Raw genomic sequence first — 24,874 nt, 5'->3', positions numbered from 1 at the left:
ACAGTCGGGTCAAGACCCTGGTGAGGACGGAGACGGTTTCTGACAGTTTGTGCAGAGATTCTTTGGGTGTGCAAACCTACAGTTTCATCAGCTACCCAGGTGGCTGGTCTAAGACGATCCCGAAGGTGCTGTACAAATCTTTTTGCCCATGCTGGCGCTGCAGACTGCTATATCGGTCTGCTAATACATGACTATTAAAGGCCCAGTGCACTACCTTTGTGAGAAATGTTTTTTCTATTAATATATATATTTTCTTCTAATTTTCCAGGGGGTGCTGCAGAACCCTCTGCACCCATACTTCTCATGGCTATGGCCACACCTGTCAGGTGGATGGATTATGTTGGCAAAGGAGGAATTCTCACCAACAAGGATGTAAACAATTTGTGCACAAAGTTTGAGATTTTTTTTTTTTTTGTGCGTATGGAACATTTCTGGGAACTTTTATTTGACGTAATAAAACATGGGACCAAAACTTTACATGTTGCGATTAAATGTTTGTTCAGTGTATGTTCAGTGAAGCAGGCTCTCTAATTCCTTTACCACTATATCTTCAGACAGGGTTGTACATCGTTCATTCATCACTCAAAATTAGACTAGAGGTGAGGGTTGCAAAGGTCAACGGTTATGGCTATATCTGTCAGTCCATGTTCGTGAAAGTGTGTATGTATGAGTTTGTGAGTAAGTCAATATATGCATGACATTTCCATTTCCATATACAGGAAAAACAACAATTTTGCATATCTATTCTATATAGCCTCTACTCTTACAGTGTTTTCTAATTCTTCAATACATAGCCTGTATACTGTCTCTCCACCTATTTCCATTACACAACAGAGTCATATTCACTAGGCCCCAAACAAAGAAAACATACTAAAACAGGAAGGGACTTCATGACTTTGTCCTGTAAGAAATGCTTGTTTTTGTTTTCTGTTGCAAAACAGTTTGCTACGTTTTGATACGGTTCGCAATAATGAATACAACCCTGTAGGCTTGCTGGGAATCGTCCATTGTATGTAGTGATCTCTACATTTACTCTGACGTCAACATCCAAGGAGTGAGAATGGATTTTTCTGTCACCAAGGACAACAAACATATAATCCTACTGAATTCTCTTCGCAACATGCAATCTGGTCTCAGAGAAAGACTTATAATACTATATGTCCTCCAAGATGTATTATAAGTTACAACATCCAATTCGTATGCTATTTATTGTATGATCAGGTAAAACATATACTCTACGTCCTCTCATTCCTATGATATTGTACAACTGCTATTCCATTCATAATGTAACCTAACGTAATGTATCATACTAAATGAAGGACAACGGAGTTTCTTACCAAATCTTACATTTTTTTTTTGAGGACAGGTTGATATTTTATATATATTTTTGATGTTCTCTTATGCTCAATGCTGAATTCTCTGCCTATATTAATCTATCACTAGTTTCTGTCAACCATGATATCTGAGTACTGTACCAACAGCATATATGACCAGTGAGGGTTGGATCATTTTCAGATGAACATGGCTCCGGTCAAAAGTAATGCACTATTTAGGGATAGGGTGCCATTTGGGATGCATATGAACAGTGAATCAATAAGGTTGAGTAGGAGCTGACTCACTGTTGTGGTTTTCCCACCAAACATCATGCTTGCAAAACAAATTCAGAAAATAAAAATGATTTAAAATATAAAAATAATTTACAGTTAAGGAAAAATATCTACATACAGTATGTATAGGTATTTTAAAATGGATTAAGAATTTTTCATCTCTGGCAGAGTGGTTCTTTCTTGTATCTGCACTTTCATTTATCTACCAGTGGAGGGCAGTAAAGACAATGGCATACACTTATTCAGATGTTACGCGACCCTGTTGTTTCGTGGACTTTAAAAATATTTTTACTTAAATAGGCAAGTCAGAACAAATTCCTATTTACAATGACAGCCTACCCCGGCCAAACCCTATACAATGAACGCTGGCTCAATTGTGTGCCGCCCTATGTGACTCCCAATCACAGCTGGTTGTGATACAGCCTGGAATTGAACCAGGGTCTGTAGTGACGCCTCTAGCACTGAGCTGCACCACTCGGGAGCCCTAAAACAAACAAGGTAATGATTATGGCAGCCCCATGTGTACATAAATGTTTAATAGTCTGTACAATTACTTAAAAAACAAATTATATAAATGTAGAGAACTTGCCTACGAATTGAAAAACGAAACAACATCCCTGTCCCAGACAACTATATCTGAATGTAGGCATACATTTAAGATGCATATACCACAACCCCATTCCTTTAATTAGCCTTTGACCTACCAGCATCATCACCCACTTACCCGGGGTAAGTTGTTCCAAGAGACCACTTTTTTTGGAAAAGATACACTACTAAAGTATGTGGACGTTCTTTATACCACTCCAGCTGACGCTTGGCACTGCCCATGGTGATCTTAGGCTTGTGTGCGGCTTCTCTGCCATGGAAACCCATTTCATGACGTTCTCGACAAACAGTTATTGTGCTGACGTTGCTTCCAGAGGCAGTTTGGAACTCAGTAATGATTGTTGCAACCGGGGACAGATGATTTTTACCTGCTACGCGCTTCTGCATTCGGCAGTCCCATCCTGTGAGCTTAAGTGGCCTACCACTTTGCGGCTGAGCCGTTTTTGCTCCTAGACGTTTCCAATTCACAATAACAGCGCTTACTGTTGACTGGCGCAGCTCTAGCAGGGCAGAAATTTGACCAACTGACTTGGTCAAAAGATAGCATCCTTTGTAGCTTAGTTGGTAGAGCATGGTGATTTCAATGCCAGGGTTATGGGTTTGATTCCCACGGGGGACCAGTATGAAAAATGTCTGCACTCACTACTGTAAGATGCCCTGGATAAGAGCATCTGCTAAATGACTAAAATGTCAATCCTATGAAGGTGCCATGTTGAAAGTCACTGAGCACTTCAGCCAATCTACTGCCAATGTGTGTCTATATAGATTGCATGACTGTGTGCTTGATTTTATACAGCAATGGTGTGGCTGAAATAGCCAAATCCACTCATTTGAAGGGGTCCACATACTTTTGTATATATAGTGTATGTTTTCAAAACTGTTTTTTAAATTATTTCCAGGGATGCACAACATACTGAAATATATGTAAATATCTTTGTTAGAAAGAAAACTATATTTCCCTTGAAGGGGTGATGCTGAATGTAACAAATGGCTCTCTCCTACACTCAAAACAACACGAAGGCTTCGGCCAGGATTGAATCCAAGGCACGTTGTAGAGCAGCGCATTGTGTTTGACTTTTAAATGTAAGTTACACTTGAGCTGACATCCACAGCATTGTTGACAGTAGGTAGGCTTGCATTCACCTCAACTTTTCCATCACTGGCCTCCTGCAAAGCCTCTCCTGACATTTACAATTTATTAATTTAGCAGACACTGTTTTTCAGAGTGACATACAGGAGCAATTTGGGTTAATTGCCTTGCTCAAGGGCACATCAACATATTCTTCACCTAGTCGGCTCAGGGATTCGACCTTTCGGTTACTGGCCCAACGCTCTTAACCGCTAGGCTACATGCCACCCTGGTAGAGGAGTAATGTTCCTTTGTTTCCCTCAGTTCTCCAAGTGGTCTTAGCTTCTGATGAGTCGGAGCATGTCAGTCTTGTCTGACTGTTGTTTGGGAACCCAATGAAAGACCGTGTGAGCTGAACAACAGCGGAGTGCGGCCATCATTGCTCTTGAAGGTCAACTAACTGGCATTAATTGGATCGCCCATTATAATTCTGTTAGCAAACACATACAGTGAACACATTCTATTTGTAGAGCTGAAAGTGTGAAGTCACAACAGCAAAATGCAATGTAGCCTATTATTACAATTTGGGGAAAAATGAATTTAAGTGTATGTAATAAGTAAATCATCAGTTGTTAAACTAAAAAAAATACAGCTCTCCCATTGTTATGTTGCTGCCTTGCATAGAATTACATAGGTCTAAATAAAACAATCTACTTTACTGAGCATCTGATGAGGAAGAAGAATCGCTGGAAGAGCTTGAGGAGCCCCTTACTTCCTGCAGGTTGACGTCGTCCAGGAGCCTATCACGGGATTCTGCACTATCAGGATGCTGCTCCAGGAGTGTTGCGTCTACCATGGTGGACTGGCCATGCCTCCGACCACTGTACATTTGTGAGGGTATAAATTGGCGTGACACTACTACTGGGTCTCTCTCTAACTGCCGGGAGAGAGGGACGGAAGATGAACGGGAGATGTGGTTGGGATGAAGGAAGTGCCCGCTCCATGGAGCCCCCATAGGAATGGGGTGAAATGGTGGTTCAATCTTGGCATCCCTCGGCGGCAGCTTGCTCCCCTGCAGTGGTTGGGCAGCCACCCTAACGCCAGTCTCATCTTTTATTCTGACTCTTCTGTGTGAAAGGTCACCGTTTGGGTTACAGTTCGAGGTTGGTTTGTCCATGTGACTTTGTCCTCTCTTGAGGACAGTTTTGGGGGTCTTGTGGTTCTGGTTGTACAGGACTTCCATGTCCTCCCCAACCCCACCTTTCATCAACCGTCTGCCCTTTCTCCTGGTCCTCTGTGTCACCATCCATTGCACAGAGCACACAAGATCTGCCAAGTTCAGTAGCAGAGAGAGGGAGGCAGCCCCCAGCATGAAGTTGAGCATGATGGTCTTCTCTGTGGGGCTGGATATGTAGCACTCCACCATGGACGTACAGAGAAATTCATAACACTGGAAGCTCCTGGGGACAGAGAAGCCATAGAGGTAGTACTGGCCGGCACTGAACGCTGCCTCCAGCAGAATCCGCAGTATCACATCCAGAAGATAGGCACTTACAAAGTTAGGTGTTCCTTTTGGTAGAGCGTGTAGAGGGGTGCACAGAGTGCCTGCTCCGGTCTGACTTCTGCTCCCAGAGAAATAGTTCCCTCTGATACGGAGAGTTGATGATACTTTGTGGATGATATAAGAGATGAACATCAGGTGAGGGAGACAGAGCATGATCAGTTGGAACAGCCAGAAGCGGAAGAGGGAGAGGGGAGCAAAACTGTCGAAGCAGACGTTGGTACAGCCTGGCTGGATGGTGTTGCACACAAAGTGCTCCTGCTCGTTCCGGAAGAGGGGATAGCCAGAGAACAGGAGGATGAGTAACCTCAGGACCACCATCAAGATCAACCATGTCTTCCCTGCAGTAACAGCAAATCAATTAAATATTCACTCACACACATTTAAACATTTACATTTTGGTCATTTAGCAGATGCTCTTATCCAGAGCAGCTTCCAGTCAGTGCATTCAACTAAGGTAGGTAAGACAACCACATATCACAGTCATTGCAAGTAAAACAAACATTATTTTAGTGTTAGATACTCTTGAAAAAAATCTTCATGTTAGTAACATTAACTATCCCATACATACAGCATCTACAGGCTCATTTACATACAGTACAGCATGTCCACATGGCGGAAAGGAAAACCTACCCAGAAAAGTGACGTTGTGATTGAAAGTAATGAAGAGTATTTCCATTAGGCCCGACTTCTCCATGATAAAAACAACAAGCAGCTCATCCTATAGAGATCCTGTCTGTATTGATCCAATCCAGATTACTCAGCAAGGGTCCATTTCAGTCCAATCAATCCAGTTCAGTTCAACTCAATCAATTCAAATCAGTCCGATTAAAACCCAAGTACCTCATTTGGCTGTAGAGAAGTGGCTCCAGAGAAAGTTCTCAGTTCCCCAGAGTGTGTGTCTACTCGACTATAGATCTCTCTCAAGTGTTATAAACAGCTCAGTGATGCCAGGCAGGGTCCTCTCTCTGCTATTATTATCACATCCAAATCATGTTACCATCAAAGCATTGCTAGGATATTTCAACAAAATACACTGAACTAAGACAACTGGACGGGTGTACATAAAAGAAGCATTGTGATTATAGAATGTTATTCGAATTGAGGTGACCAGGTTAAAGGTTATAGGACAATAACGAGAATTGTAGCTTTGTGCCCAAATGGTGGTGATCTTGACCTCCTGTCCATTAACCTCAATACACAGGCTTCCTCACATTCGTTCGGAAATAGCAGAGTGATTAATGATACTTGGCGTGCATCCCAAATGGCACGCTATTTCCTATATAGTGCACTGCTTTTTACCCGAGCCGTATGGGCCCTAGTCAAAAGTAGTGGACTACATAGGGATTGGGTGCTATTAGGACGCATTTTTGGGGATATGGTAACGCGAGACTACATCTCCATGAAGCCATTTTAATGGTCATGTCAAGACGACAGCTGCTACATGTTGGATCTGTAACAGTATGGCTTCTGTCCCTCTTCTAGCACACAGCCAACTAGCTCGCAATTCCACATTGGCTACAAATAGACTGCTAATAGGGGGATTTAATGATTAGCATACACACGTGATCTAACAAGTTCTCCACATATAAACATAAACTAATACAACAGTCAGACAAACGCTTTGGAAATAAGTGTATCTTACACTTTCATGTGTTGTCCTCTTGGATTTCTAAACTGTACAAATACTTTTCACCCAAAAATAAATGAATCAAAATCAAAAGACATTTTCTTTTATTACAAACATGGATCAACGCCTTCATATAAATATTTCAAAATTAAGTTAATGATCGCATCATCACTTTAATACTTGATTATACACTGTACAGTTTATTTTCTAAATAATTCATACAATTGTAGTGCTTCAGTTGTCAGTAGGGTCTTCTTGACAAATGAAAAAACACAAATAAAAGTTGATCATGAATATAACAATATTAATATATTTATTAGACAAAATCAAACTGTATAACGTTTGGAGGAGCTATGTTATATAGAAGTTGGCTCAGTGTTCAGGTTTTTGTTCTTAAACAAATAAAGAAACAATGTAGCTTAAAACATCGAGTTCTAAAATAAAAAACACAAGTCATGCTTCACACGGTGTATCAAGTATGACAACCCATTTCTATCCTTTCATTGGTCACCTTCTTGTCAATATAACCTACTTTGAATCCTGTGGATGACACAGGTAAATCACTCACATTTACACTACATGGCCAAAGGTATGTGGACACATATTAATCATGGGCATTAATGTTGTTCCCCGATTTGCTGCTATAACAGACTCCACTCTTCTTGAATAGGCCTGGCTCTCAGTCGGCGTTCCAATTCATCCCAAAGGTGTTCGATGAGGTTGAGGTCAGGGCTCCGTGCAAGCTAGTCAAGTTCTTCCGCACTGATCTCGACAAACCATTTCTGTATGGACCTCGCTTTGTCATGCTGAAACAGGAAAGGACCTTCCCCAAACTGTTGCCACAAAGTTGGAAGCACAGAATCGTCTAGAATGTCATTGTATGCTGTAGCGTTAAGATTTCCCTTCACTGGAACTAAGGGGCCTAGCCCAAACCATGAAAAACAGCCCAAGACCATTATTCCTCCTCCACCAAACTTAACAGTTGGCACTCTGCATTCGGGCAGGTAGTGTTCTCCTGGCATTCGCCAAACCCAGATTCGTCCGTTGGTCTGCCAGATGGTGAAATGTGATTAATTCCTCAGGAGAACACATTTCCACTGCACCAGAGATCAATGGCGGTGAGCTTTACACCCCTCCAGCCGACACTTGGCATTGCGCATGGTGATCTTAGGCTTGTTTGCGGCTTCTCGGCCATATTAACCGATTTCATGAAGCTCCCAACGAGTTCTTGTGCTGACGTTCTTCCAGAGGCAGTTTGGAAATCAGTAGTGAATGTTACAACCGAGGACAGACGATTTTTACGCGTTACGCGCTTCAGCACTCAGCGGTCCCTTTCTGTGAGGTTGTGTGGCCTACCACTTTGTGGATGAGCCATTGTTGCTCCTTGATGTTTCCACTTCACAATAACAGCACTTAAAGTTGACCAAGGACGCTCTAACAGGGCAGAAATTTGACAAACTGAATTGTTGGAAAGGTGGCTTCTTATGACGTTGCCACATTGAAAGTCACTGAGCTTTTCAGTAAGGCCATTCTGCTGCCAATGTTTGTCTGTGTGCTCAATTCTATACACCTGTCATCAAGAGATGTGTCTAGAAATAGCCGAATCCACGAATTTGAGGGGGTGTCCACATACATTTGGCCATGTAGTAAATCATTGATGAATTTAGCTGCAGATCTGAATATAACATTCTGAGTATTGGGATGTACAGTAACTAGGGAGATATACTAGTGGAAAGGTACCCACTGGGCACAGACGTCAGTTCAACGTCTATTTCTTATTTACATAAAAAGTTTAGGTTAAAAGTTCAGTGAAAAAAATACTTTTTTCAAATCCAATCAGTTTTCCACATTGATTCAACATCATCACATTGATTTGTTTTGTTGAAATTATGCGGAAACCATGTTGATTCAACCAGTTTTTGCCCAGTGGGTAGTAAAGTAATTTGGTCAACTTGTTTGAACATAAACAAAATAATTGTGTTCATTAAGAACTAAATGTTTCTGGAATTTGAATGTAGATCTCCAGTAGAAACGCCTGCACAGCTAGAATGCTGTTTTACCTGATCAAATGATGTCTGCAGGTACTTGGGTTTGGTCGGCTATAGCAGTAGACAGTGAAAACAACCTTATGAACACAAAATGAAAATAAACCCTTTCACCAAAAGCTACAGAACCATCTCCAAAGGCAACCAACTGTCTGTCGTGCCACGCCAGCTTGGACAGTCGAGGACCCATGATCATATTCATTAGTGCACGCCATAGCAAAACGTTTTCAACGGAAACCGTTTCTTAATGGACAAGTTCAGGTCATCCAACCGTTTCAGTCCTTTTTCTTTCGTTTGGGACGACCCAGGAAAAGAGGTCAAATGACACTGAAATGTTGTTTTCTGACAACTTCTCTGTTGGTTTGCTGCTACACCGCATAAAGCTAATGTTTCCACAGTGATGGTTGGCTGGCTACTTCTGATGGTCTTGATGGTCACCTGGCTGCTTCTGTCCACAGAAAACTGTGATGTCATGAGATCTCTTAACAGTCATCTGTTATGTTGTATCACAAAGAAGCTTTCATTTTTCTTACTCTTAACAGTCAGTGAACTACCAGTCCTATAGAGAACTCTTCCCTGTGTTACAGGAGCGGAGGCACTGTGAAGGCATCTATCTGTGACAAGGTCAGTCTGTCTATCCAGGTCCGGGTTGCAGAATTCGGATAACTTTTCCAAAATTCCCCAGGAATCCAGATTGGATGATTCCCGGAATCAGCAGGAAATCGGGAATCCTCCAATCAGGTATTCTGGAAAACCTGGGAATTTTGGGAATTTTACCATGCTGGCCTCTATCCCAACCTCAGGCCCAGTCTCAGGCCCAGCCTCAAGCCCAGCCTCAGGCCCAGTCTCAGGCCCAGTCTCAGGTGTGGTCTATGTTCCTGGTTGTTAGGAAAGGATGGCAGGGACCCATCGCACCCCGACCAGATTGTCCACGCTCGCTGAGCGCTTCTTGGCAGCTCTCCTGGCATCCTTGTACTTGTCGTCACATAACCTTGAGATCGCCTGCAGGAGCAACAAACATGATGGATCGATAAACAAACTCGCTGGAACAGAATTGTTACTGCCCTTCAGGCATAGACTAAAAGATGTAGTTAAAGTGTTAAACCAAGACTATTCAGAGGATCAGCTGCCATCAACACAAGACATTTTCAGATCAGCCGTTGACACAAAGTGCTCTACAGTAACCCAGCCTACACTCTACTGCATAGCCTCTGCTTCTCTTGAGGTCTTGGCCAGGCTACTGTAAAATCACCTTGTGACAGCTGCTAATGTAAAAAGGGCTTTCTAAATAAATATAGTTATTGATAGACAGCTAAATTGAGCAGTGGCTCACCTCTAGTCTCTGGGCTTTGTCCCGGCTCAGGGGCTCCAGAGGGAAGCTCAGGTTGTTGGTCTCTGACAGTGAGCGCAGGTCAAAGTAATACTTGGCATAAACACTTGATGGAACGTTGATGTTGAACTGCAAAAGCTCCAGAAACTGACGCTCCAGCTCGTTCCTGTTGAGAAAAAATTGAGAATATATGTTTTTCACAATTGATGGCACTCAACTCACTGTCCTAGAGATCGACACCAACATATTAGGGGCACATATCCAAAACATCAGTGTAAAAACGAATTGTTGAATGTACAGTACATGGTTTTGATTTCACAATGTGGTCCAGTGTCAGACCTACAGTAAGTCAGTAAAGTCTGAGCTTTCCAGAAACACTGTGTACACACTAAATGTGAGCAGCAAAACAGGGCAGCTGAAATGAGCCAGCAGAAGAGTCCCTGATATATTTTCTTCTTACATGTCCTCCACGGTGATGTCTTTGAGGATCTGGCAGTAGTCTACGTTCCACACAGCCTGGTCGTCCCAGACCTTAGAGGCCAGCAGGATGGCTCCCAGTACCATACGCTTCCAGTTCTCTGGGCCAATGTCTATCTCTGCATACGTCAGTAGCCTCTCAACGTACACCTGAAAAACACCGTGGGAAAATGAATACTAAAGTCACGAGGTAATTGAGGCAACTAACTTTGTGATATTGTCTGCTTCCCATATAACACCGTATTGTCTGAATAGCATGTTCATCTCCTGATAATGCGCGGCACACGCAGAGCCATATTACTAATGTGACCCGTATCTGAAGCTTGATTCATACAGTAACCTCCAGTGATATCCCTCTTAACCCACCTCTTCTCACCCGAGGCACACCACCCCCCATCCCTCCTCCATCCCTCACCCCTACTCCCATACAGCCCCCTATCCCTCCCTCCCTCTCTTCACTCCCACATAGCCCCCCTCAGCTCCCCCCTATTCACACACAGTCCGCCCATCCCTCCTCCCTCCCCCTAATCACACACAGCCCCCGATCCCTCATCCATCCCACTCCCCCTCACCCCTACTCCCACACAGCCCCCCTCAGTCCCCAGGGCCTCCCTCCCTCCCTCCCCCTACTCCCCCTCAGTCCCCAGGGCCATCCTCCCTCCCTCCCTCCCCCTCAGCCCCCAGGGCCATCCTCCCTCCCTCCCTCCCCCTACTCCCCCTCAGTCCCCAGGGCCATCCTCCCTCCCTCCCTCCCCCTCAGCCCCCAGGGCCCTCTCAGGATGACCTCCTGAGAGAAGACAAGGATGTGTGTAAATTGAAGACAAGGCCACAACATTGGTGCATCGAAATGTCACTTGGTGTGTGGAGAATGTGCTTCTGTGATGCTGACGTTAGCTCTGCTCTGGCTGCAGACCATCTGTGTGTTCCTCTGGCAGTAGAGTAGTAGACCCAGGCCTTTTACTGTACATTCGTGCAGTAGAGGACACAGTGGCTAACTGGCTTTGGCCCCTGGCGGTTGGCCTAATTTTCCTCCACTGCTGCTCATGTCAGTGAATATCACTGGCTCTGACACTGGCTGCCAGCCGCCCAGACACGGGCTAGTTAGGAGGTTTCTTCTGACAGAATTGGCCTGCATCCCAATTCCCTATATAGGTCTTGGTCAAAAGAAGTGCACTAAATAGGGGAAAGGGTGACATTTGGGAAGCAACCACAGGCTAGTTAGCAGCCTCTGACAGACTGACTCACATGATGATCAGCCTGAGATGGGAACACTCCAAGCCCGTGTCTGACCAATGTTAGACAGACAGGCAGTAACCAACAAGACACCAGTTGATCAAACATAAAAGGCTGTAGCTAAAGGGGAGAGAATAACTTGGTGGAGAGTTCTGTCTGCCCTGTCTGAGGTGTCAGACGAGTTGAGAATTTACTTTTCTAAAAATGTATAGGTCTAATTTATGACACCTCTGATGAAACAAGTGTCCCATTGGTAAGCTACCTGGTCAAAAGTAGTGCACTATGTAGGGTATAGGGTCAGGTGCCATTTGGGACGCAAACAATGGAGTCAACCAGTCCCCCTCCTTTACCAGTGTAACAATGGCACATTCTGCAGTGAGCTGAGCAGCGCTGAACAGCGTCCGGACGAAGCGGTAGATCTGCTTCTGCTCAGGGTCGTGTTTGTCATAGTCAGACGGCACTTCAGATTTCTGAGAGAGTAGAAGAACATGAAGGCAATACGAACATGGTCACTGTATAAAACTACATGTATAGATTCATACACACACACATAGTGGGTCAATATGAATACAGGAACTGATTGCATTGGCTGTTACCGAGAGAGGGTGAAGCTTCTCGTCAAAAATGTCTTGCCGCATTCCTCCATCTGTGTCCCTGAAACAGGTCATTCAGGAACGCTCAAAGGTCAAATGTTTTTCTGGACTGTTACACTAGCTAACCAAACTCTCCATTCAAGGCATTGCTTGCTCACAGTGATAAGAGTATTCTTACCTATTCTTGATATGGTAATATATTGCAAGAGATACACTGTAAAGAAAGAAGGGTAGCTGTTAAAGCATTTGTCACAACCAGTACTTTCTGTCTGTCCCATAGGTCAACCCATGTAAACGGAACTGGGACATACACTCACCATTTAATGGTGAATTTAAGATTGGGCTGACTGACTGTGTTGTCATCCAGGAAGATGGTGGAACAGGAGCTGTGTTTTCTTCTAGTTGATCCATGCTATAATAATGAAATAGAATTACAAATACACATCTCTACATTGCTGCAATTATAGAAGCTGACCATTAGTCGAGGGCATGTTGTTACTAGAGGGCATATTGATACATTAAATAAGGTTTCTACTGAGGCTACCTCCTCAAATGTAGCATGCGATGGACATGCGTGGCAAATTAAGACATAATTGTGTATTCACTATTTAAAGATTGCTAATCATTGTCAATAATGCAGAGGGTCCTTCACCCCTAACACATTACCATGAATGATGCAAGTCAGCCCTCACTATATGAATTTAACATGATGTCACATGAGTAGCAATGAAATGGATCCATGGAGGACACACATAAATAATGTTGTACATTACCTTTGACTCGTCAATGTGTGTTAACTTGTAAAACAATATAAAGAATTACCATGGGCAATTCATACATTATTATAAATCCGTTACAAAGACTAACTGTCCAATATAAGGAAATAATATATTAGCCTGAATCTATATTTCATTCGTATTTAATACTCACATGATTGATGAAGAGGCTCTTTCTTTTTTCACGCACTAAACAGAGATAAGAAGAGAAAGATTGAGAAAGGCTTTTATCCTTTGTTATCAGCATTGTCCTAGAGCAGCGGTATTCAATGTCGGGGTCACGAACTGCAGTGGGGTCGCCAAAATGATAATAGTTTGTTTTTACAAAAAATTAAGAGTACAGGTTATTTTATGGGACAATATACAAATGTTTTTGAGAAAGATACATTTTGAAAAATAAAATGTTATTGAGTAAATGTATTTATTGGTTGATAAGAGATGAAAATGTAATGAGTTGAAGGTTATTTGTTGATGTAAAATCTAAATGCACAGGTTTTGTCATTAGATTTGGGATGGGGTGGGTTTGCAAGAAATTCGTCGCCAAAAAAATGGGGTCCCCAGAAATTCTGGTGAAAAAAATGGGGTCACTGCTGAAAAAGTTACAATACCACTGTCCTAGAGATTGTGTAAGCAATAGGAAAAAGCACAATGGTCGATGAGAGTTTCAGCATGGTCAGCAAGACATTCTGCACTGAAACAGCAACGCTTCTATGGACCCTAAATGCGTTATTTGCAACATACTGTACAGCGAGAAGCGTATCCAAGTGTGCACAAAGAGGACAAAGTGGTTAATATCACACTATCAGAGATGATTCATTATGGTTAGGGCTGGTGACTGGTTATGAACAGAGAGTATTAGAGGCAGACATTACTCCACAGCTAGGGGGAAACAGAAGCACTCAGTATTACTGTACCTATACACTACTCACCATTTTTGCTGGACAACTCCACTGAAAAACAAACCAAAAGCCATCTACTTAATTTACCGGTTCAACTCAAAAACACAACTATCACTGGCTCTCACTTTAATACAATAGTATGTATCAAATGTAGCTTCTATCCTGGACAATGGTGTCACCTAACCTGCTATGCTAATACTGTCTTATTACAGTATAACATAGCTAAGCATGACTCAAAGTTCCTAGAATCACTGTGTTGTTCTAAAATCCTTCCGAGTAAAGTGGAAAGATTTATCTGTCACACCCTGACCATAGTTTGCTTTGTATGTTTCTATGTTTTGGTTGGTCAAGGTATGATCTGAGTGGGCATTCTATGTTGGATGTCTTGTTTGTCTATTTCTATGTCTGGCCTGATATGGTTCTCAATCAGAGGCAGGTGTTAGTCATTGTCTCTGATTGGGAACCACATTTAGGTAGCCTGGGTTTCACTGTGTGTTTGTGGGTGATTGTTCCTGTCTCTGTGTTTGCACCAGATAGGACTGTTTAGGTTTTCGCACATTTATTGTTTAGTTAGTTCATGTCTAGTTCCTTTATTAAAGAACATGAATAACCACCACGCTGCATTTTGGTCCGCTTCTCCTTCACCAGAGGAAAACCCTTACATTATCAGTGAAAAACAGTGTGATAGGATGAGAATCCCAGAGGCTGTAGATACTGTAGTACTTCTAGGGAAACACCCCAGGGCAAGGCATACATTACCACACAGAGCTGAGCTGGCTGTGTTCACTGGAAGCAGTCTTGTGATCTGGGAATATCCTACTTTATAACATAATACAGAGGTTATACTGTATTGCCAGTATCCATGAGTTTTCCCTGATAAATCTGTGTGTTTTCTTGGTCAGGTCACATGGTCAGGAAGAAACCCTGATACGTCCCCAATGGCACCCTGTTCCCTATATAGTGCACTATTTTTGACCAGGGTCCATAGGGCTCTGGTCAAAACTAGTGCACTATGTAGGGCATAGAGTGCCATTTGAATAGAGTGCCATTTGGGACGCAATCCTGGTTTTAGCTAAAGTCCTGAATGTGGAGTACAGGGCCTACCAGTATGCCCAAGTTAAATGCACCCGTTGAGTGACGTCAAAGATTCGTAATTTTTTATTGATTGATTGAGAGCCACTCACCATCCGTCTGAGATTTGCTGAGGAATATTGTGCTGGCCCGAGGATGGTCAGAGGGGTTGTACTCCATGTTCAGCTCTGAGAAAACAAAGACAATCAATCACTCTGTCAGTTGCTGAATAGAACACCCTATTCCCTTCACTTTAGGGCCCCGGTACAGGGAATAGGATGCTATTTGAGACACTAAATATTAACCTGTCGGATCAGATGTGTGGAGTTCCTCAAGTTACAACACAAATGTTTTGCAAGAGAGAGAAAAACACCCTCTTGTTGAATATGAAAACATTTCATTGTAGACAAACACATGCAACTTACAACTGACCGCCAAAATGTAGGGGTGAGATGACATCATTTCAAAGGTTACATTTATACCAAAAGTTTCTCTCTCATCCATGCATTAGCCTCGTTGTTAACTCATCCAGCCAGTATATGGCATCAGACAGAACATAGCCACATGCCTAACTCACACAATAGGGCCAAACCAAGCTGAGCTGTACTGGGCTGGCCTGATTACACATCCACGATAGTTGCTGGAAGCGTACTGGAAAGGACAATGTGAAAATAAAATATCCAAACCAGCACAGTACAGTTCAGATGGACTCCATAGACAGACAGGAGGCTATATGTGTCATACACATAGAGCTGTTGTGAAGGAAGTTGTCAAGGAGATGAGTCTGTGTTTATACAGGACCTCCTGCCCTCACCTACCATCAACCAATCATGTCAATGTGGAGCTATACGGAGTCCTCTGCATTGTTACACATTCTGAGAGACACACGGTAGTGCGGTATGAAGCTCAATTTGGCCTCTGCATGCCTCCGGAGGCTTCGCAATTGCGTCACACCATCAACACGGAGCCTCCGACCACATTTTCGGATCAAGCATTAATTGTCTCTCACCTGCCTACAGTGATTATTAATAATCATATAATTAAAACACTAATTAACAGCTTTTCTGAAAAACACAGGGGACACAGTCACATAGGCTATAGGAAATGAAAGAGTGAGCTGCCTTAACAGTGAAGCGCCATAGGATGCGTCCTGAATGACAGCCTATTCCCTATTCCATAGTGCACTACTTTTGACCAGAGCCCTGTGTGTTGTTTGTGTTATCTGCTGTCCCCTCTAGTACTCATATATAAATTGTTTGTTTCTCTTCACTCTCACTGAGACATTGAAGAATGATTCATGCTTTGTGATTCAGGGCATTATCTACATCACGGCCTGGGTACAGTGGGGCAAAAAAAGTATTTAGTCAGCCACCAATTGTGCAAGTTCTCCCACTTAAAAAGATGAGAGAGGCCTGTAATTTTCATCATAGGTACACTTCAACTATGACAGACAAAATGAGGGAAAAAATCCAGAAAATCACATTGTAGGATTTTTTATGAATTTATTTGCAAATGATGGTGGAAAACAATACTTTTTTGCCCCACTGTATATGAGCTATGGATGGGCGCTCATGTCTCACATCAAACAAATAGTTACACTCATATGCTATACATATGCTATAGTATGGTAAATTACCCTAATGAAGAAAAAGGTACTGAAGGATACTAATAAGCCACTATAGCTACCATTAATTTGGACTGTGTATCATAATGAAGTCTCCATGAAAATGTCTGCAATGTGTCAAAATATACATTTGATACCATTGAACGCTACTCTAGCCCTCACAGAGTTACTTTTCCAGAGGCAACAGCACCTCAACAACACCTCAACAGCACCACAACAACAACAACACCTCAACAACACAACAACAACAACAGCACCACAACAACAACACCTCAACAACAACACCTCAACAACAACACCTCAACAACAGCACCACAACAACAGCACCTCAACAGCACAACAACAACAGCACCACAACAACAGCACCTCAACAACACCACCACAACAACACCTCAACAGCACCACCTCAACAACACAACAGCACCACCACAACAACACCTCAACAGCACCACCTCAACAACACCACCACAACAACACCTCAACAGCACCACCACAACAACACAACAACACCACTTCAACAGCACCACCACAACAACACCTCAACAGCACCACCACAACAACACCTCAACAGCACCACCACAACAACACCTCAACAACAACAGCTCAACAACAGCTCAACAACAACACCTCAACAACAACACCTCAACAACAGCTCAACAACAAAACCTCAACAACAGCTCAATAACACCTCAACAGCACCACAACAACAACACCTCAACAGCACCTGGAAATGGGGGTTTCATGCTCAAACAACAGGACTATTGGTACTACCTTAAATAATTGAATAGAATAAACTCAAACCACAAAGCTAAGCCAACTTCATACTCAAGAGTGAGAAAAGTCCCTCGAAGATTGCCTTGTACTGAAATGGAGTACCTTGAAGAGCCTTTTCTGGTAAATTCTGAATAAAGAACTGCCAGGAATGCAGGGAGGTCTCCTACAGTGGCCCAAACAGCACCCTATATAGTGCACTATTGGGCCCTGGTTAAAAGTAGTGCACTATAAAGGGAATAGGGTGCCATTTGGTATGCACACAGCTCTACTGTATCCCTTCCCCTGGCAGGCAGACCCAGACCCAGCCAGTAGATTACAGAACAACATACCACAGAACTGGACAGTCAATGACAAGCTGCAAAGGAGTTGCTATGAGGGGTGTTAAAAGGAAAAATATGCTTTCTGCCTTGTGTCATTTATTCATTGTTTTTTCTTATCATCTTGTTTGAATACAACAAATGGCTACTGTGATGGGTGGAGAGACCTGGGGGTGCTGTTGCTGCTGATGAAGAGGTCTGAGGTGTTAGTCAGCAGCAGAGGTAATGACCTGGCGGCAACCCAGACAGAGAGCATGCTGGGCTGGCTGTAGTCCAACTGACCCGGAGGGGTGTGCCAGAGCTGAGAGAGGCCCTTTTGGTTATAATTTTCGTTAGCTCGCTGAGACGTGGGGCAACTCTAAATGGGCTGACAGTGTGGATTAGTCTTGCATAAAACACGGCCATTCCGTCAATTTAGCACACTTATGCAACAGAAACCCAGGTTGTGTCTGAAATGGCATCCTATTCACTGTATATTGGACTACGTTTGACCAGGGCTAACAGGGCTTAGGTCAAAAGTAGTGCACTAAATAGGGAATAGGGTCCCATTTCGGACACAGACCAATAGTATTACACTGAGAGACGTTTCAACACATTCAGAAATTAGAACCAGGAGGTATTCAGAGGCAGAGGTCACTTGAACACAATTAGCGAAAGGGGGTCAGGCAATCCTCTGACAGAAACAAAACCCTGCAGTTCTGCACCATGGACAAGGTACCAACATAAGTCTCTTTTCTGTAGAGCAAAACTGTTTTTAAATAGATTCAAGTACACAATATGGTAAATCCATTAACCTTAATCCATTCATTTTATATGTAATCAATCAATTTCAATAAAAGATGGTTCACACTTCATTTTCCCCTTTCACTTTGCAGTACACAGTGGGTTGCATCGCAAATCCCTAGTGCACTACTTTTGACCAGAGCCCGAGGTGCCATTTGGGACACATTCCAGTGTAGATGAATTGGCATCATCCCTGACAGCATGCAGACAGGAAGGATATGAGAGTTTAGCATTTTATTCCATGCCTGTTGATGCCCACTCAGAGCACCACCACAGAGTATAGACCCGATCTGCGTCTCGAGCGGGTCTGGATCCAGATTTCTAAATAATGTCACAGGTGTGATCTGATCGGATTGTCACTCTCCTTCCGGCCATCCTTCCTTCCGGTGATCTGATCGGATTGTCACGGGTCTCGGGTATGTGTAATTTTAACAGACTTGTCCGGAAGGGACCATACAGATCAGAACGAGACTGCTGCAGTGTATAAAGAAAGAGATATTTGATCATTTATGCTGCTCCTCTTGCTTTTCACGAGAGTGGAGCGTGGCGCGTGTAGCTTGTTGTTTGCCAATCATGAGTCATCAAAGCGGCAATAGGCTACGGTCATAGAGCCTCGCTCAGTGTGGGGCAAAAATGAGGAGATATCTAATCAATGGAAGATGGTTAGTTAATGGAGGCTACAACTACCAGGAGTCAACAGGTAGGCTGCTACTTAATATTCTGAATGGAATTGTTATTTGTAACTGTAGGATGAGAAAGCACATGCACTGCAGCCTCAGTTAGCCTAGTTAGCTAGCTTCTCCCGGTTTGATGCAGGTAAATAGTATTTGATGATAAATAACCTACTAGAGCATCTCACTCCCTCCTCCCCGTGTCACTCGCTCACAGTACGGCCCCTCTGTGCCTGCTGGAACGGCACCTCTCTCCCTCTCGCGGGTCTCTATATTTAAAACATGTATTTATGCATATCTGGTCCAGGTAGGAAAGCCCCAGGTCCATTACGGAACATATCCAACTTTTTGGACCCATGAAGACCTCTACCACAGAGCACCACTACAGAGCACTACCACAGAGCACTACCACAGAGCTCCACTACAGAGCACTACCATAGAGCACCACTACAGAGCACTACCACAGGGCACCACTACAGATCACTACCACAGGGCACCACTACAGATCACTACCACAGGGCACCACTACAGATCACTACCACAGGGCACCACTACAGATCACTACCACAGGGCACCACTAAAGAGCCCTACCATAGAGCACCACTACAGATCACTACCACAGGGCACCACTACAGATCACTACCACAGGGCACCACTAAAGAGCCCTACCATAGAGCACCACTACAGATCACTACCACAGGGCACCACTACAGATCACTACCACAGGGCACCACTAAAGAGCCCTACCATAGAGCACCACTACAGATCACTACAACAGGGCACCACTACAGATCACTACCACAGGGCACCACTACAGATCACTACCACAGGGCACCACTACAGATCACTACAACAGGGCACCACTACAGAGCACTTCCACAGGGCACCACTACAGATCACTACCACAGGGCACCACTACAGAGCACTTCCACAGGGCACCACTACAGATCACTACAACAGGGCACCACTACAGATCACTACCATAGAGCACCACTACAGAGCACTTCCACAGGGCACCACTACAGATCACTACCACAGGGCACCACTACAGAGCACTTCCACAGGGCACCACTACAGAGCACTTCCACAGGGCACCACTACAGATCACTACAACAGGGCACCACTACAGATCACTACCACAGGGCACCACTAAAGAGCCCTACCATAGAGCACCACTACAGATCACTACCACAGGGCACCACTACAGATCACTACCACAGGGCACCACTACAGATCACTACCACAGGGCACCACTACAGATCACTACCACAGGGCACCACTACAGAGCACTTCCACAGGGCACCACTACAGATCACTACAACAGGGCACCACTACAGATCACTACCACAGGGCACCACTAAAGAGCCCTACCATAGAGCACCACTACAGATCACTACCACAGGGCACCACTACAGATCACTACCACAGGGCACCACTACAGATCACTACCACAGGGCACCACTACAGATCACTACCACAGGGCACCACTAAAGAGCCCTACCATAGAGCACCACTACAGATCACTACCACAGGGCACCACTAAAGAGCACTTCCACAGGGCACCACTACAGATCACTACCACAGGGCACCACTACAGATCACTACCACAGGGCACCACTACAGATCACTACCACAGGGCACCACTACAGATCACTACCACAGGGCACCACTACAGAGCACCACTACAGAGCACGACCATAGAGCACTACCATAGAGCACCACTACAGAGCACTACCATAGAGCACCACTACAGAGCACTACCATAGAGCTAGGGGCAGAGAGAGGGGAACAGCAGCCTATGCTATCACAGAGTATGCAGCCACACCCGTTTCTGGGCTCCATGAGAGAGAGTCAGCTGAGACATGGCTCAACACCACTGACAACTGAACTGACAGAGAGATAATCAGCATCGTAGGTCTACCTCTTTCCCTCTGTCTCAATCTGACACTGTCCTTCTTTTCTTACTCTGAGTATAATTCTGTTGTCAGACAGCAGGTTGTCAAGCAGTAGGATCTAATGCAGCTGAGACACCATCTGTGGCAAGCCTGCTCCTTCTACAGCAAGGAACAAAATAAAATGAGAAGACCTTGCAACCATGGCGAGGTAAATACCTGTCTAGTTACTAAAATGACACTGGTTAACGCTTTAGTCATATCACTGTTTACTTATCTACTTATGTCGCTACCTACTCCTGACAACTCATTTTTCAAATGACACTTAACAAAAACATAAACCAACATGCAACAATTTCAAAGATTTTACAGTTCATATGAGGAAATCAGTCAATTGAAATACATTCATTAGGCCCTAATCTATTGATTTAATGACTGGGAATACAGATAGGCAACTGTTGGTTACAGATACCTCTAAAGTAAATGGGCCTCAGGATCTCGTTGCGGTATTTTTGTGCATTCAATTGCCAAGCGATAAAATCCAATTGTGTTCATTGTCCATAGTTTATGCCTGCCCAAACCATAATCCCACCATGGGGCACTCTATTCACAATGTTAATATCCGCAAACCGCTCGCCCACACGACGCCATACACATGGCCTGCGGTTGTGAGGCCGGTTGGATGTACTACCAAATTCTCTAAAAAGACATTGGAGGCGGCTTATGGCCGAGAAATGAACATTCAATTCTCTGCTAACGTCTCTGGTGGACATTCCTGCACTCAGCATGCCAATTAGACGCTCCCTCAACAAGAGACATCTGTGGTATTGTGTTGTGTGACAAAACCTCACATTTTAGAGTGGACTTTTATTGTCCCCAGCACAAGGTGGACCTGTGTAATGATCATGCTGTTTAATCAGCCACACATGTCAGGTGGATGGATTGTCTTGGCAAAGGAGAAGTGCTCACTGACAGGGATGTAACAAACAAAACACTTTTTGTGCATATGTAACATTTCTGGGATCTTTTATTTCAGCTCATGAAACATGAGACCAACACTTGACATGTTGGGTTTATATTTTTGCTCAGTGTATATAAGCAAAACATATTATCTGTATTCGGAATGGTTAGCCAGACAAAATTAAATGTGCTTATTTATTTAATGATTACAAGTTTGGGGGGATAAAAATGATTAAATGTTAAAGCATTAAACCTCTCACTAAAAGCTCGAGTTATACTAAAGTTATACTTAAACCCAGGGGTGCATGACCACCCCCCCCCCCTACTGTCATGTTTGTCATAATGAGTAGACCAAGGCGCAGCGTGAGTAGAGTTCCGGACTGCGGACCGTCTCAGGAGGTTCCGGACTGGGGATTGTCGCCGGGAGCTCCGGACTGGGGATTGTCGCCGGGAGCTCCGGACTGGGGACCGTCGCCGGGAGCTCCGGACTGGGGATTGTCGCCGGGAGCTCCGGACTGGGGATTGTCGCCGGGAGCTCCGGACTGTGGATTGTCGCCGGAAGCTCCGGACTGGGGATTGTCGCCGGAAGCTCCGGACTGGGGATTGTCGCCGGAAGCTCCGGACTGGGGACCGTAGCCGGAAGCTCCGGACTGGGGATTGTCGCCGGAAGCTCCGGACTGGGGATTGTCGCCGGAAGCTCCGGACTGGGGATTGTCGCCGGAAGCTCTGGACTGCGGACCGTCGCCGGAAGCTCCGGACTGGGGATTGTCGCCGGAAGCTCCGGACTGGGGATTGTCGCCGGAAGCTCTGGACTGCGGACCGTCGCCGGAAGCTCCGGACTGGGGATTGTCGCCGGAAGCTCCGGACTGGGGATTGTCGCCGGAAGCTCCGGACTGGGGATTGTCGCCGGAAGTTCCGGACTGGGGATTGTCGCCGGAAGCTCCGGACTGGGGACCGTCGCCGGAAGCTCCGGACTGGGGATTGGCACCGGAAGCTCCGGACTGGGGATTGTCGCCGGAAGCTCCGGACTGGGGATTGTCGCCGGAAGCTCCGGACTGGGGATTGTCGCCGGAAGCTCCGGACTGGGGATTGTCGCCGGAAGCTCCGGACTGGGGAGCGTCGCCGGAAGCTCCGGACTGGGGACCGTCGCCGGAAGCTCCGGACTGGGGACCGTCGCCGGAAGCTCCGGACTGGGGATTGTTGCCGGAAGCTCCGGACTGGGGACCGTAGCCGGAAGCTCCGGACTGGGGATTGTCGCCGGAAGCTCCGGACTGGGGACCGTCGCCGGAAGCTCCGGACTGGGGAGGTGCATTGGAGGCCCGATGCGTGGGACCGGCACAGGTTGCACCGGGCTGATGACACGCACCTCAGGGCGAGTGCGGAGAGGAGGCACAAGACGTACTGGACTATGGAGGCGCACTGGAGACCTGATGCGTGGGACTGGTACAGGTGGCACCGGGCTGATGACACGCACCTCAGCACACCCGCTCTGCAGCGTTCTCACCGCCAGCACCTCTCTCCGGAATCTTGCATCGAGCTCTTCACTCGACTTCCTGACTAGCTCCATGTGCTCCCCCCAAAAAATTATTGGGGTTTCTGTGGCCTTTCACCCCGACATCCGCCAGGATTTCCTCCCAAGTCCAGGATCCTTTCCCATCCAGGATCTCTTCCCAAGTCCAGGATCCTTTCCCATCCAGGATCTCTTCCCAAGTCCAGGATCCTTTCCCATCCAGGATCTCTTCCCAAGTCCAGGATCCTTTCCCATCCAGGATCTCTTCCCAAGTCCAGGATCCTTTCCCATCCAGGATCTCTTCCCAAGTCCAGGATCCTTTCCCATCCAGGATCTCTTCCCAAGTCCAGGATCCTTTCCCATCCAGGATCTCTTCCCAAGTCCAGGATCCTTTCCCATCCAGGATCTCTTCCCAAGTCCAGGATACTTCCTCCTCCTGGGCACACTGCTTGGTCCTTTGTCGGTGGGATCTTCTGTTACGTTTGTAGTAATGAGTAGACCAAGACGCAGCGTGAGTAGAGTTCCACATATTTTAATAAACTGAAACTCACCCAAAAGACAAAACAATAAAGCACAAACGAAACATGAAGCTACTGGTGTGCACTCAGGCAACTAAATGTAGACAAGATCCCACGAATAACCATGGGGAAATGGCTACCTAAATATGATCCCCAATCAGAGACAACGATAAACAGCTGCCTCTGATTGGGAACCATATCAGGCCACCATAGACATACAAATTCACCTAGATGACCCACCCAAGTCACTATCACGCCTCAACCAACACAGAGAATAAACAGCTTACTATGGTCAGGGCGTCACACCCACATTCTGGGTAGGCTGTTTTCAGGTTTCAGCCAGTGGATTTAGGACCGTACAGTCACCATAGAGCTTGCAGACAGGCTGTGTGAAGGCAAAGCTTCTGAAAGGCTGGCGTATAGGACCAGCTCGGGGGAGATGAACAGAGGCAGCTGCTGTCTGTGTTGTGCTTTTTCTCTGAGTTGAAAAAGCCAGCAGAGCAGAAAATGGCCATTCTTTAGTTGACTAATCTAGCGGGCAAAGTAACTGCTGTTTGACAGAAGAAGAAAAAATATTCCTAGTTTTGAGCTAGTAAAGTAAACTCACGTAACCTCGTACATCGCCTTGGTCCGTACAATTGCCCTTATTTTAGCGCCCCAAAAACGTAATACTTCTAGATCAACTGTAATGTCAATACCATTGTAAAGCACAATTTCTCCCCTTTCCAACATAATCAATTACATGACCTAAACGCTGCCCGTTTCTGGATAATTCAAGCAGGCAATGAGCCCCGTCGGGTCTTTTTAAAAATGGCGGGTGGGGAAGCGAAACTAATGCGTGATAGTGAGAAGGAGAGATGTTGTGTGGGAAAATTGCTTTTTTTCACTCGATCTGTCCAACTTATCACCTTATCTCCTCTAAAATGTA

The 24,874-nt window shown here is 45.0% G+C and overlaps 2 protein-coding genes across 5 annotated transcripts in view; both read right to left on the bottom strand.

Moving 5' to 3' along the window:
- Positions 1-3,997: 3,997 nt before the first annotated feature.
- On the bottom strand, positions 3,998-6,462 carry LOC135558644 (gap junction delta-4 protein-like). The gene is made up of 2 exons (XM_064992614.1): positions 5,477-6,462; positions 3,998-5,184 (listed from the first exon to the last, which is right to left on the bottom strand). Exons 1-2 carry the CDS (start codon positions 5,538-5,540, stop codon positions 3,998-4,000), a joined length of 1,251 nt encoding a protein of 416 aa, XP_064848686.1. The 5' UTR covers positions 5,541-6,462.
- A 100-nt stretch (positions 6,463-6,562) lies between these two features.
- LOC135558645 (cyclin-Y-like) overlaps positions 6,563-24,874 on the bottom strand; it is a 37,077-nt gene continuing 18,765 nt past the window's right edge. Inside the window, exons 3-13 of one of the 4 annotated variants that reach the window (XM_064992615.1) lie at positions 15,011-15,085; positions 13,857-13,877; positions 13,082-13,116; positions 12,925-12,948; positions 12,469-12,563; positions 12,330-12,365; positions 12,155-12,212; positions 11,909-12,028; positions 10,309-10,475; positions 9,852-10,014; positions 6,563-9,520 (exon numbers count right to left, since the gene is read on the bottom strand). In XM_064992615.1, coding sequence (XP_064848687.1) covers positions 9,404-9,520; positions 9,852-10,014; positions 10,309-10,475; positions 11,909-12,028; positions 12,155-12,212; positions 12,330-12,365; positions 12,469-12,563; positions 12,925-12,948; positions 13,082-13,116; positions 13,857-13,877; positions 15,011-15,085 — 911 coding nt within the window. In that variant the 3' untranslated portion in view covers positions 6,563-9,403. The remainder of the gene's footprint in view (positions 9,521-9,851; positions 10,015-10,308; positions 10,476-11,908; positions 12,029-12,154; positions 12,213-12,329; positions 12,366-12,468; positions 12,564-12,924; positions 12,949-13,081; positions 13,117-13,856; positions 13,878-15,010; positions 15,086-24,874) is intronic. The other 3 variants (XM_064992616.1, XM_064992617.1, XM_064992618.1) reach the window with 3 other exon arrangements.

Source organism: Oncorhynchus masou, chromosome 17 (assembly GCF_036934945.1).
Source record: "Oncorhynchus masou masou isolate Uvic2021 chromosome 17, UVic_Omas_1.1, whole genome shotgun sequence".
NCBI lineage: Eukaryota > Metazoa > Chordata > Actinopteri > Salmoniformes > Salmonidae > Oncorhynchus > Oncorhynchus masou.
Note: the sequence above shows the minus strand (reverse complement) of the source record. Positions and strands in the feature narration are given on the sequence as shown.

Excerpts from the sequence above, each read along its gene's own strand:
- LOC135558644 (XM_064992614.1), bottom strand. The coding sequence starts at position 5,540 with ATGGAGAAGTCGGGCCTAATGGAAATACTCTTCATTACTTTCAATCAC. Across the intron at positions 5,185-5,476 it reads TCACAACGTCACTTTTCTGG|GGAAGACATGGTTGATCTTG; the intron begins GTAGGTTTTCCT and ends CTGTTACTGCAG.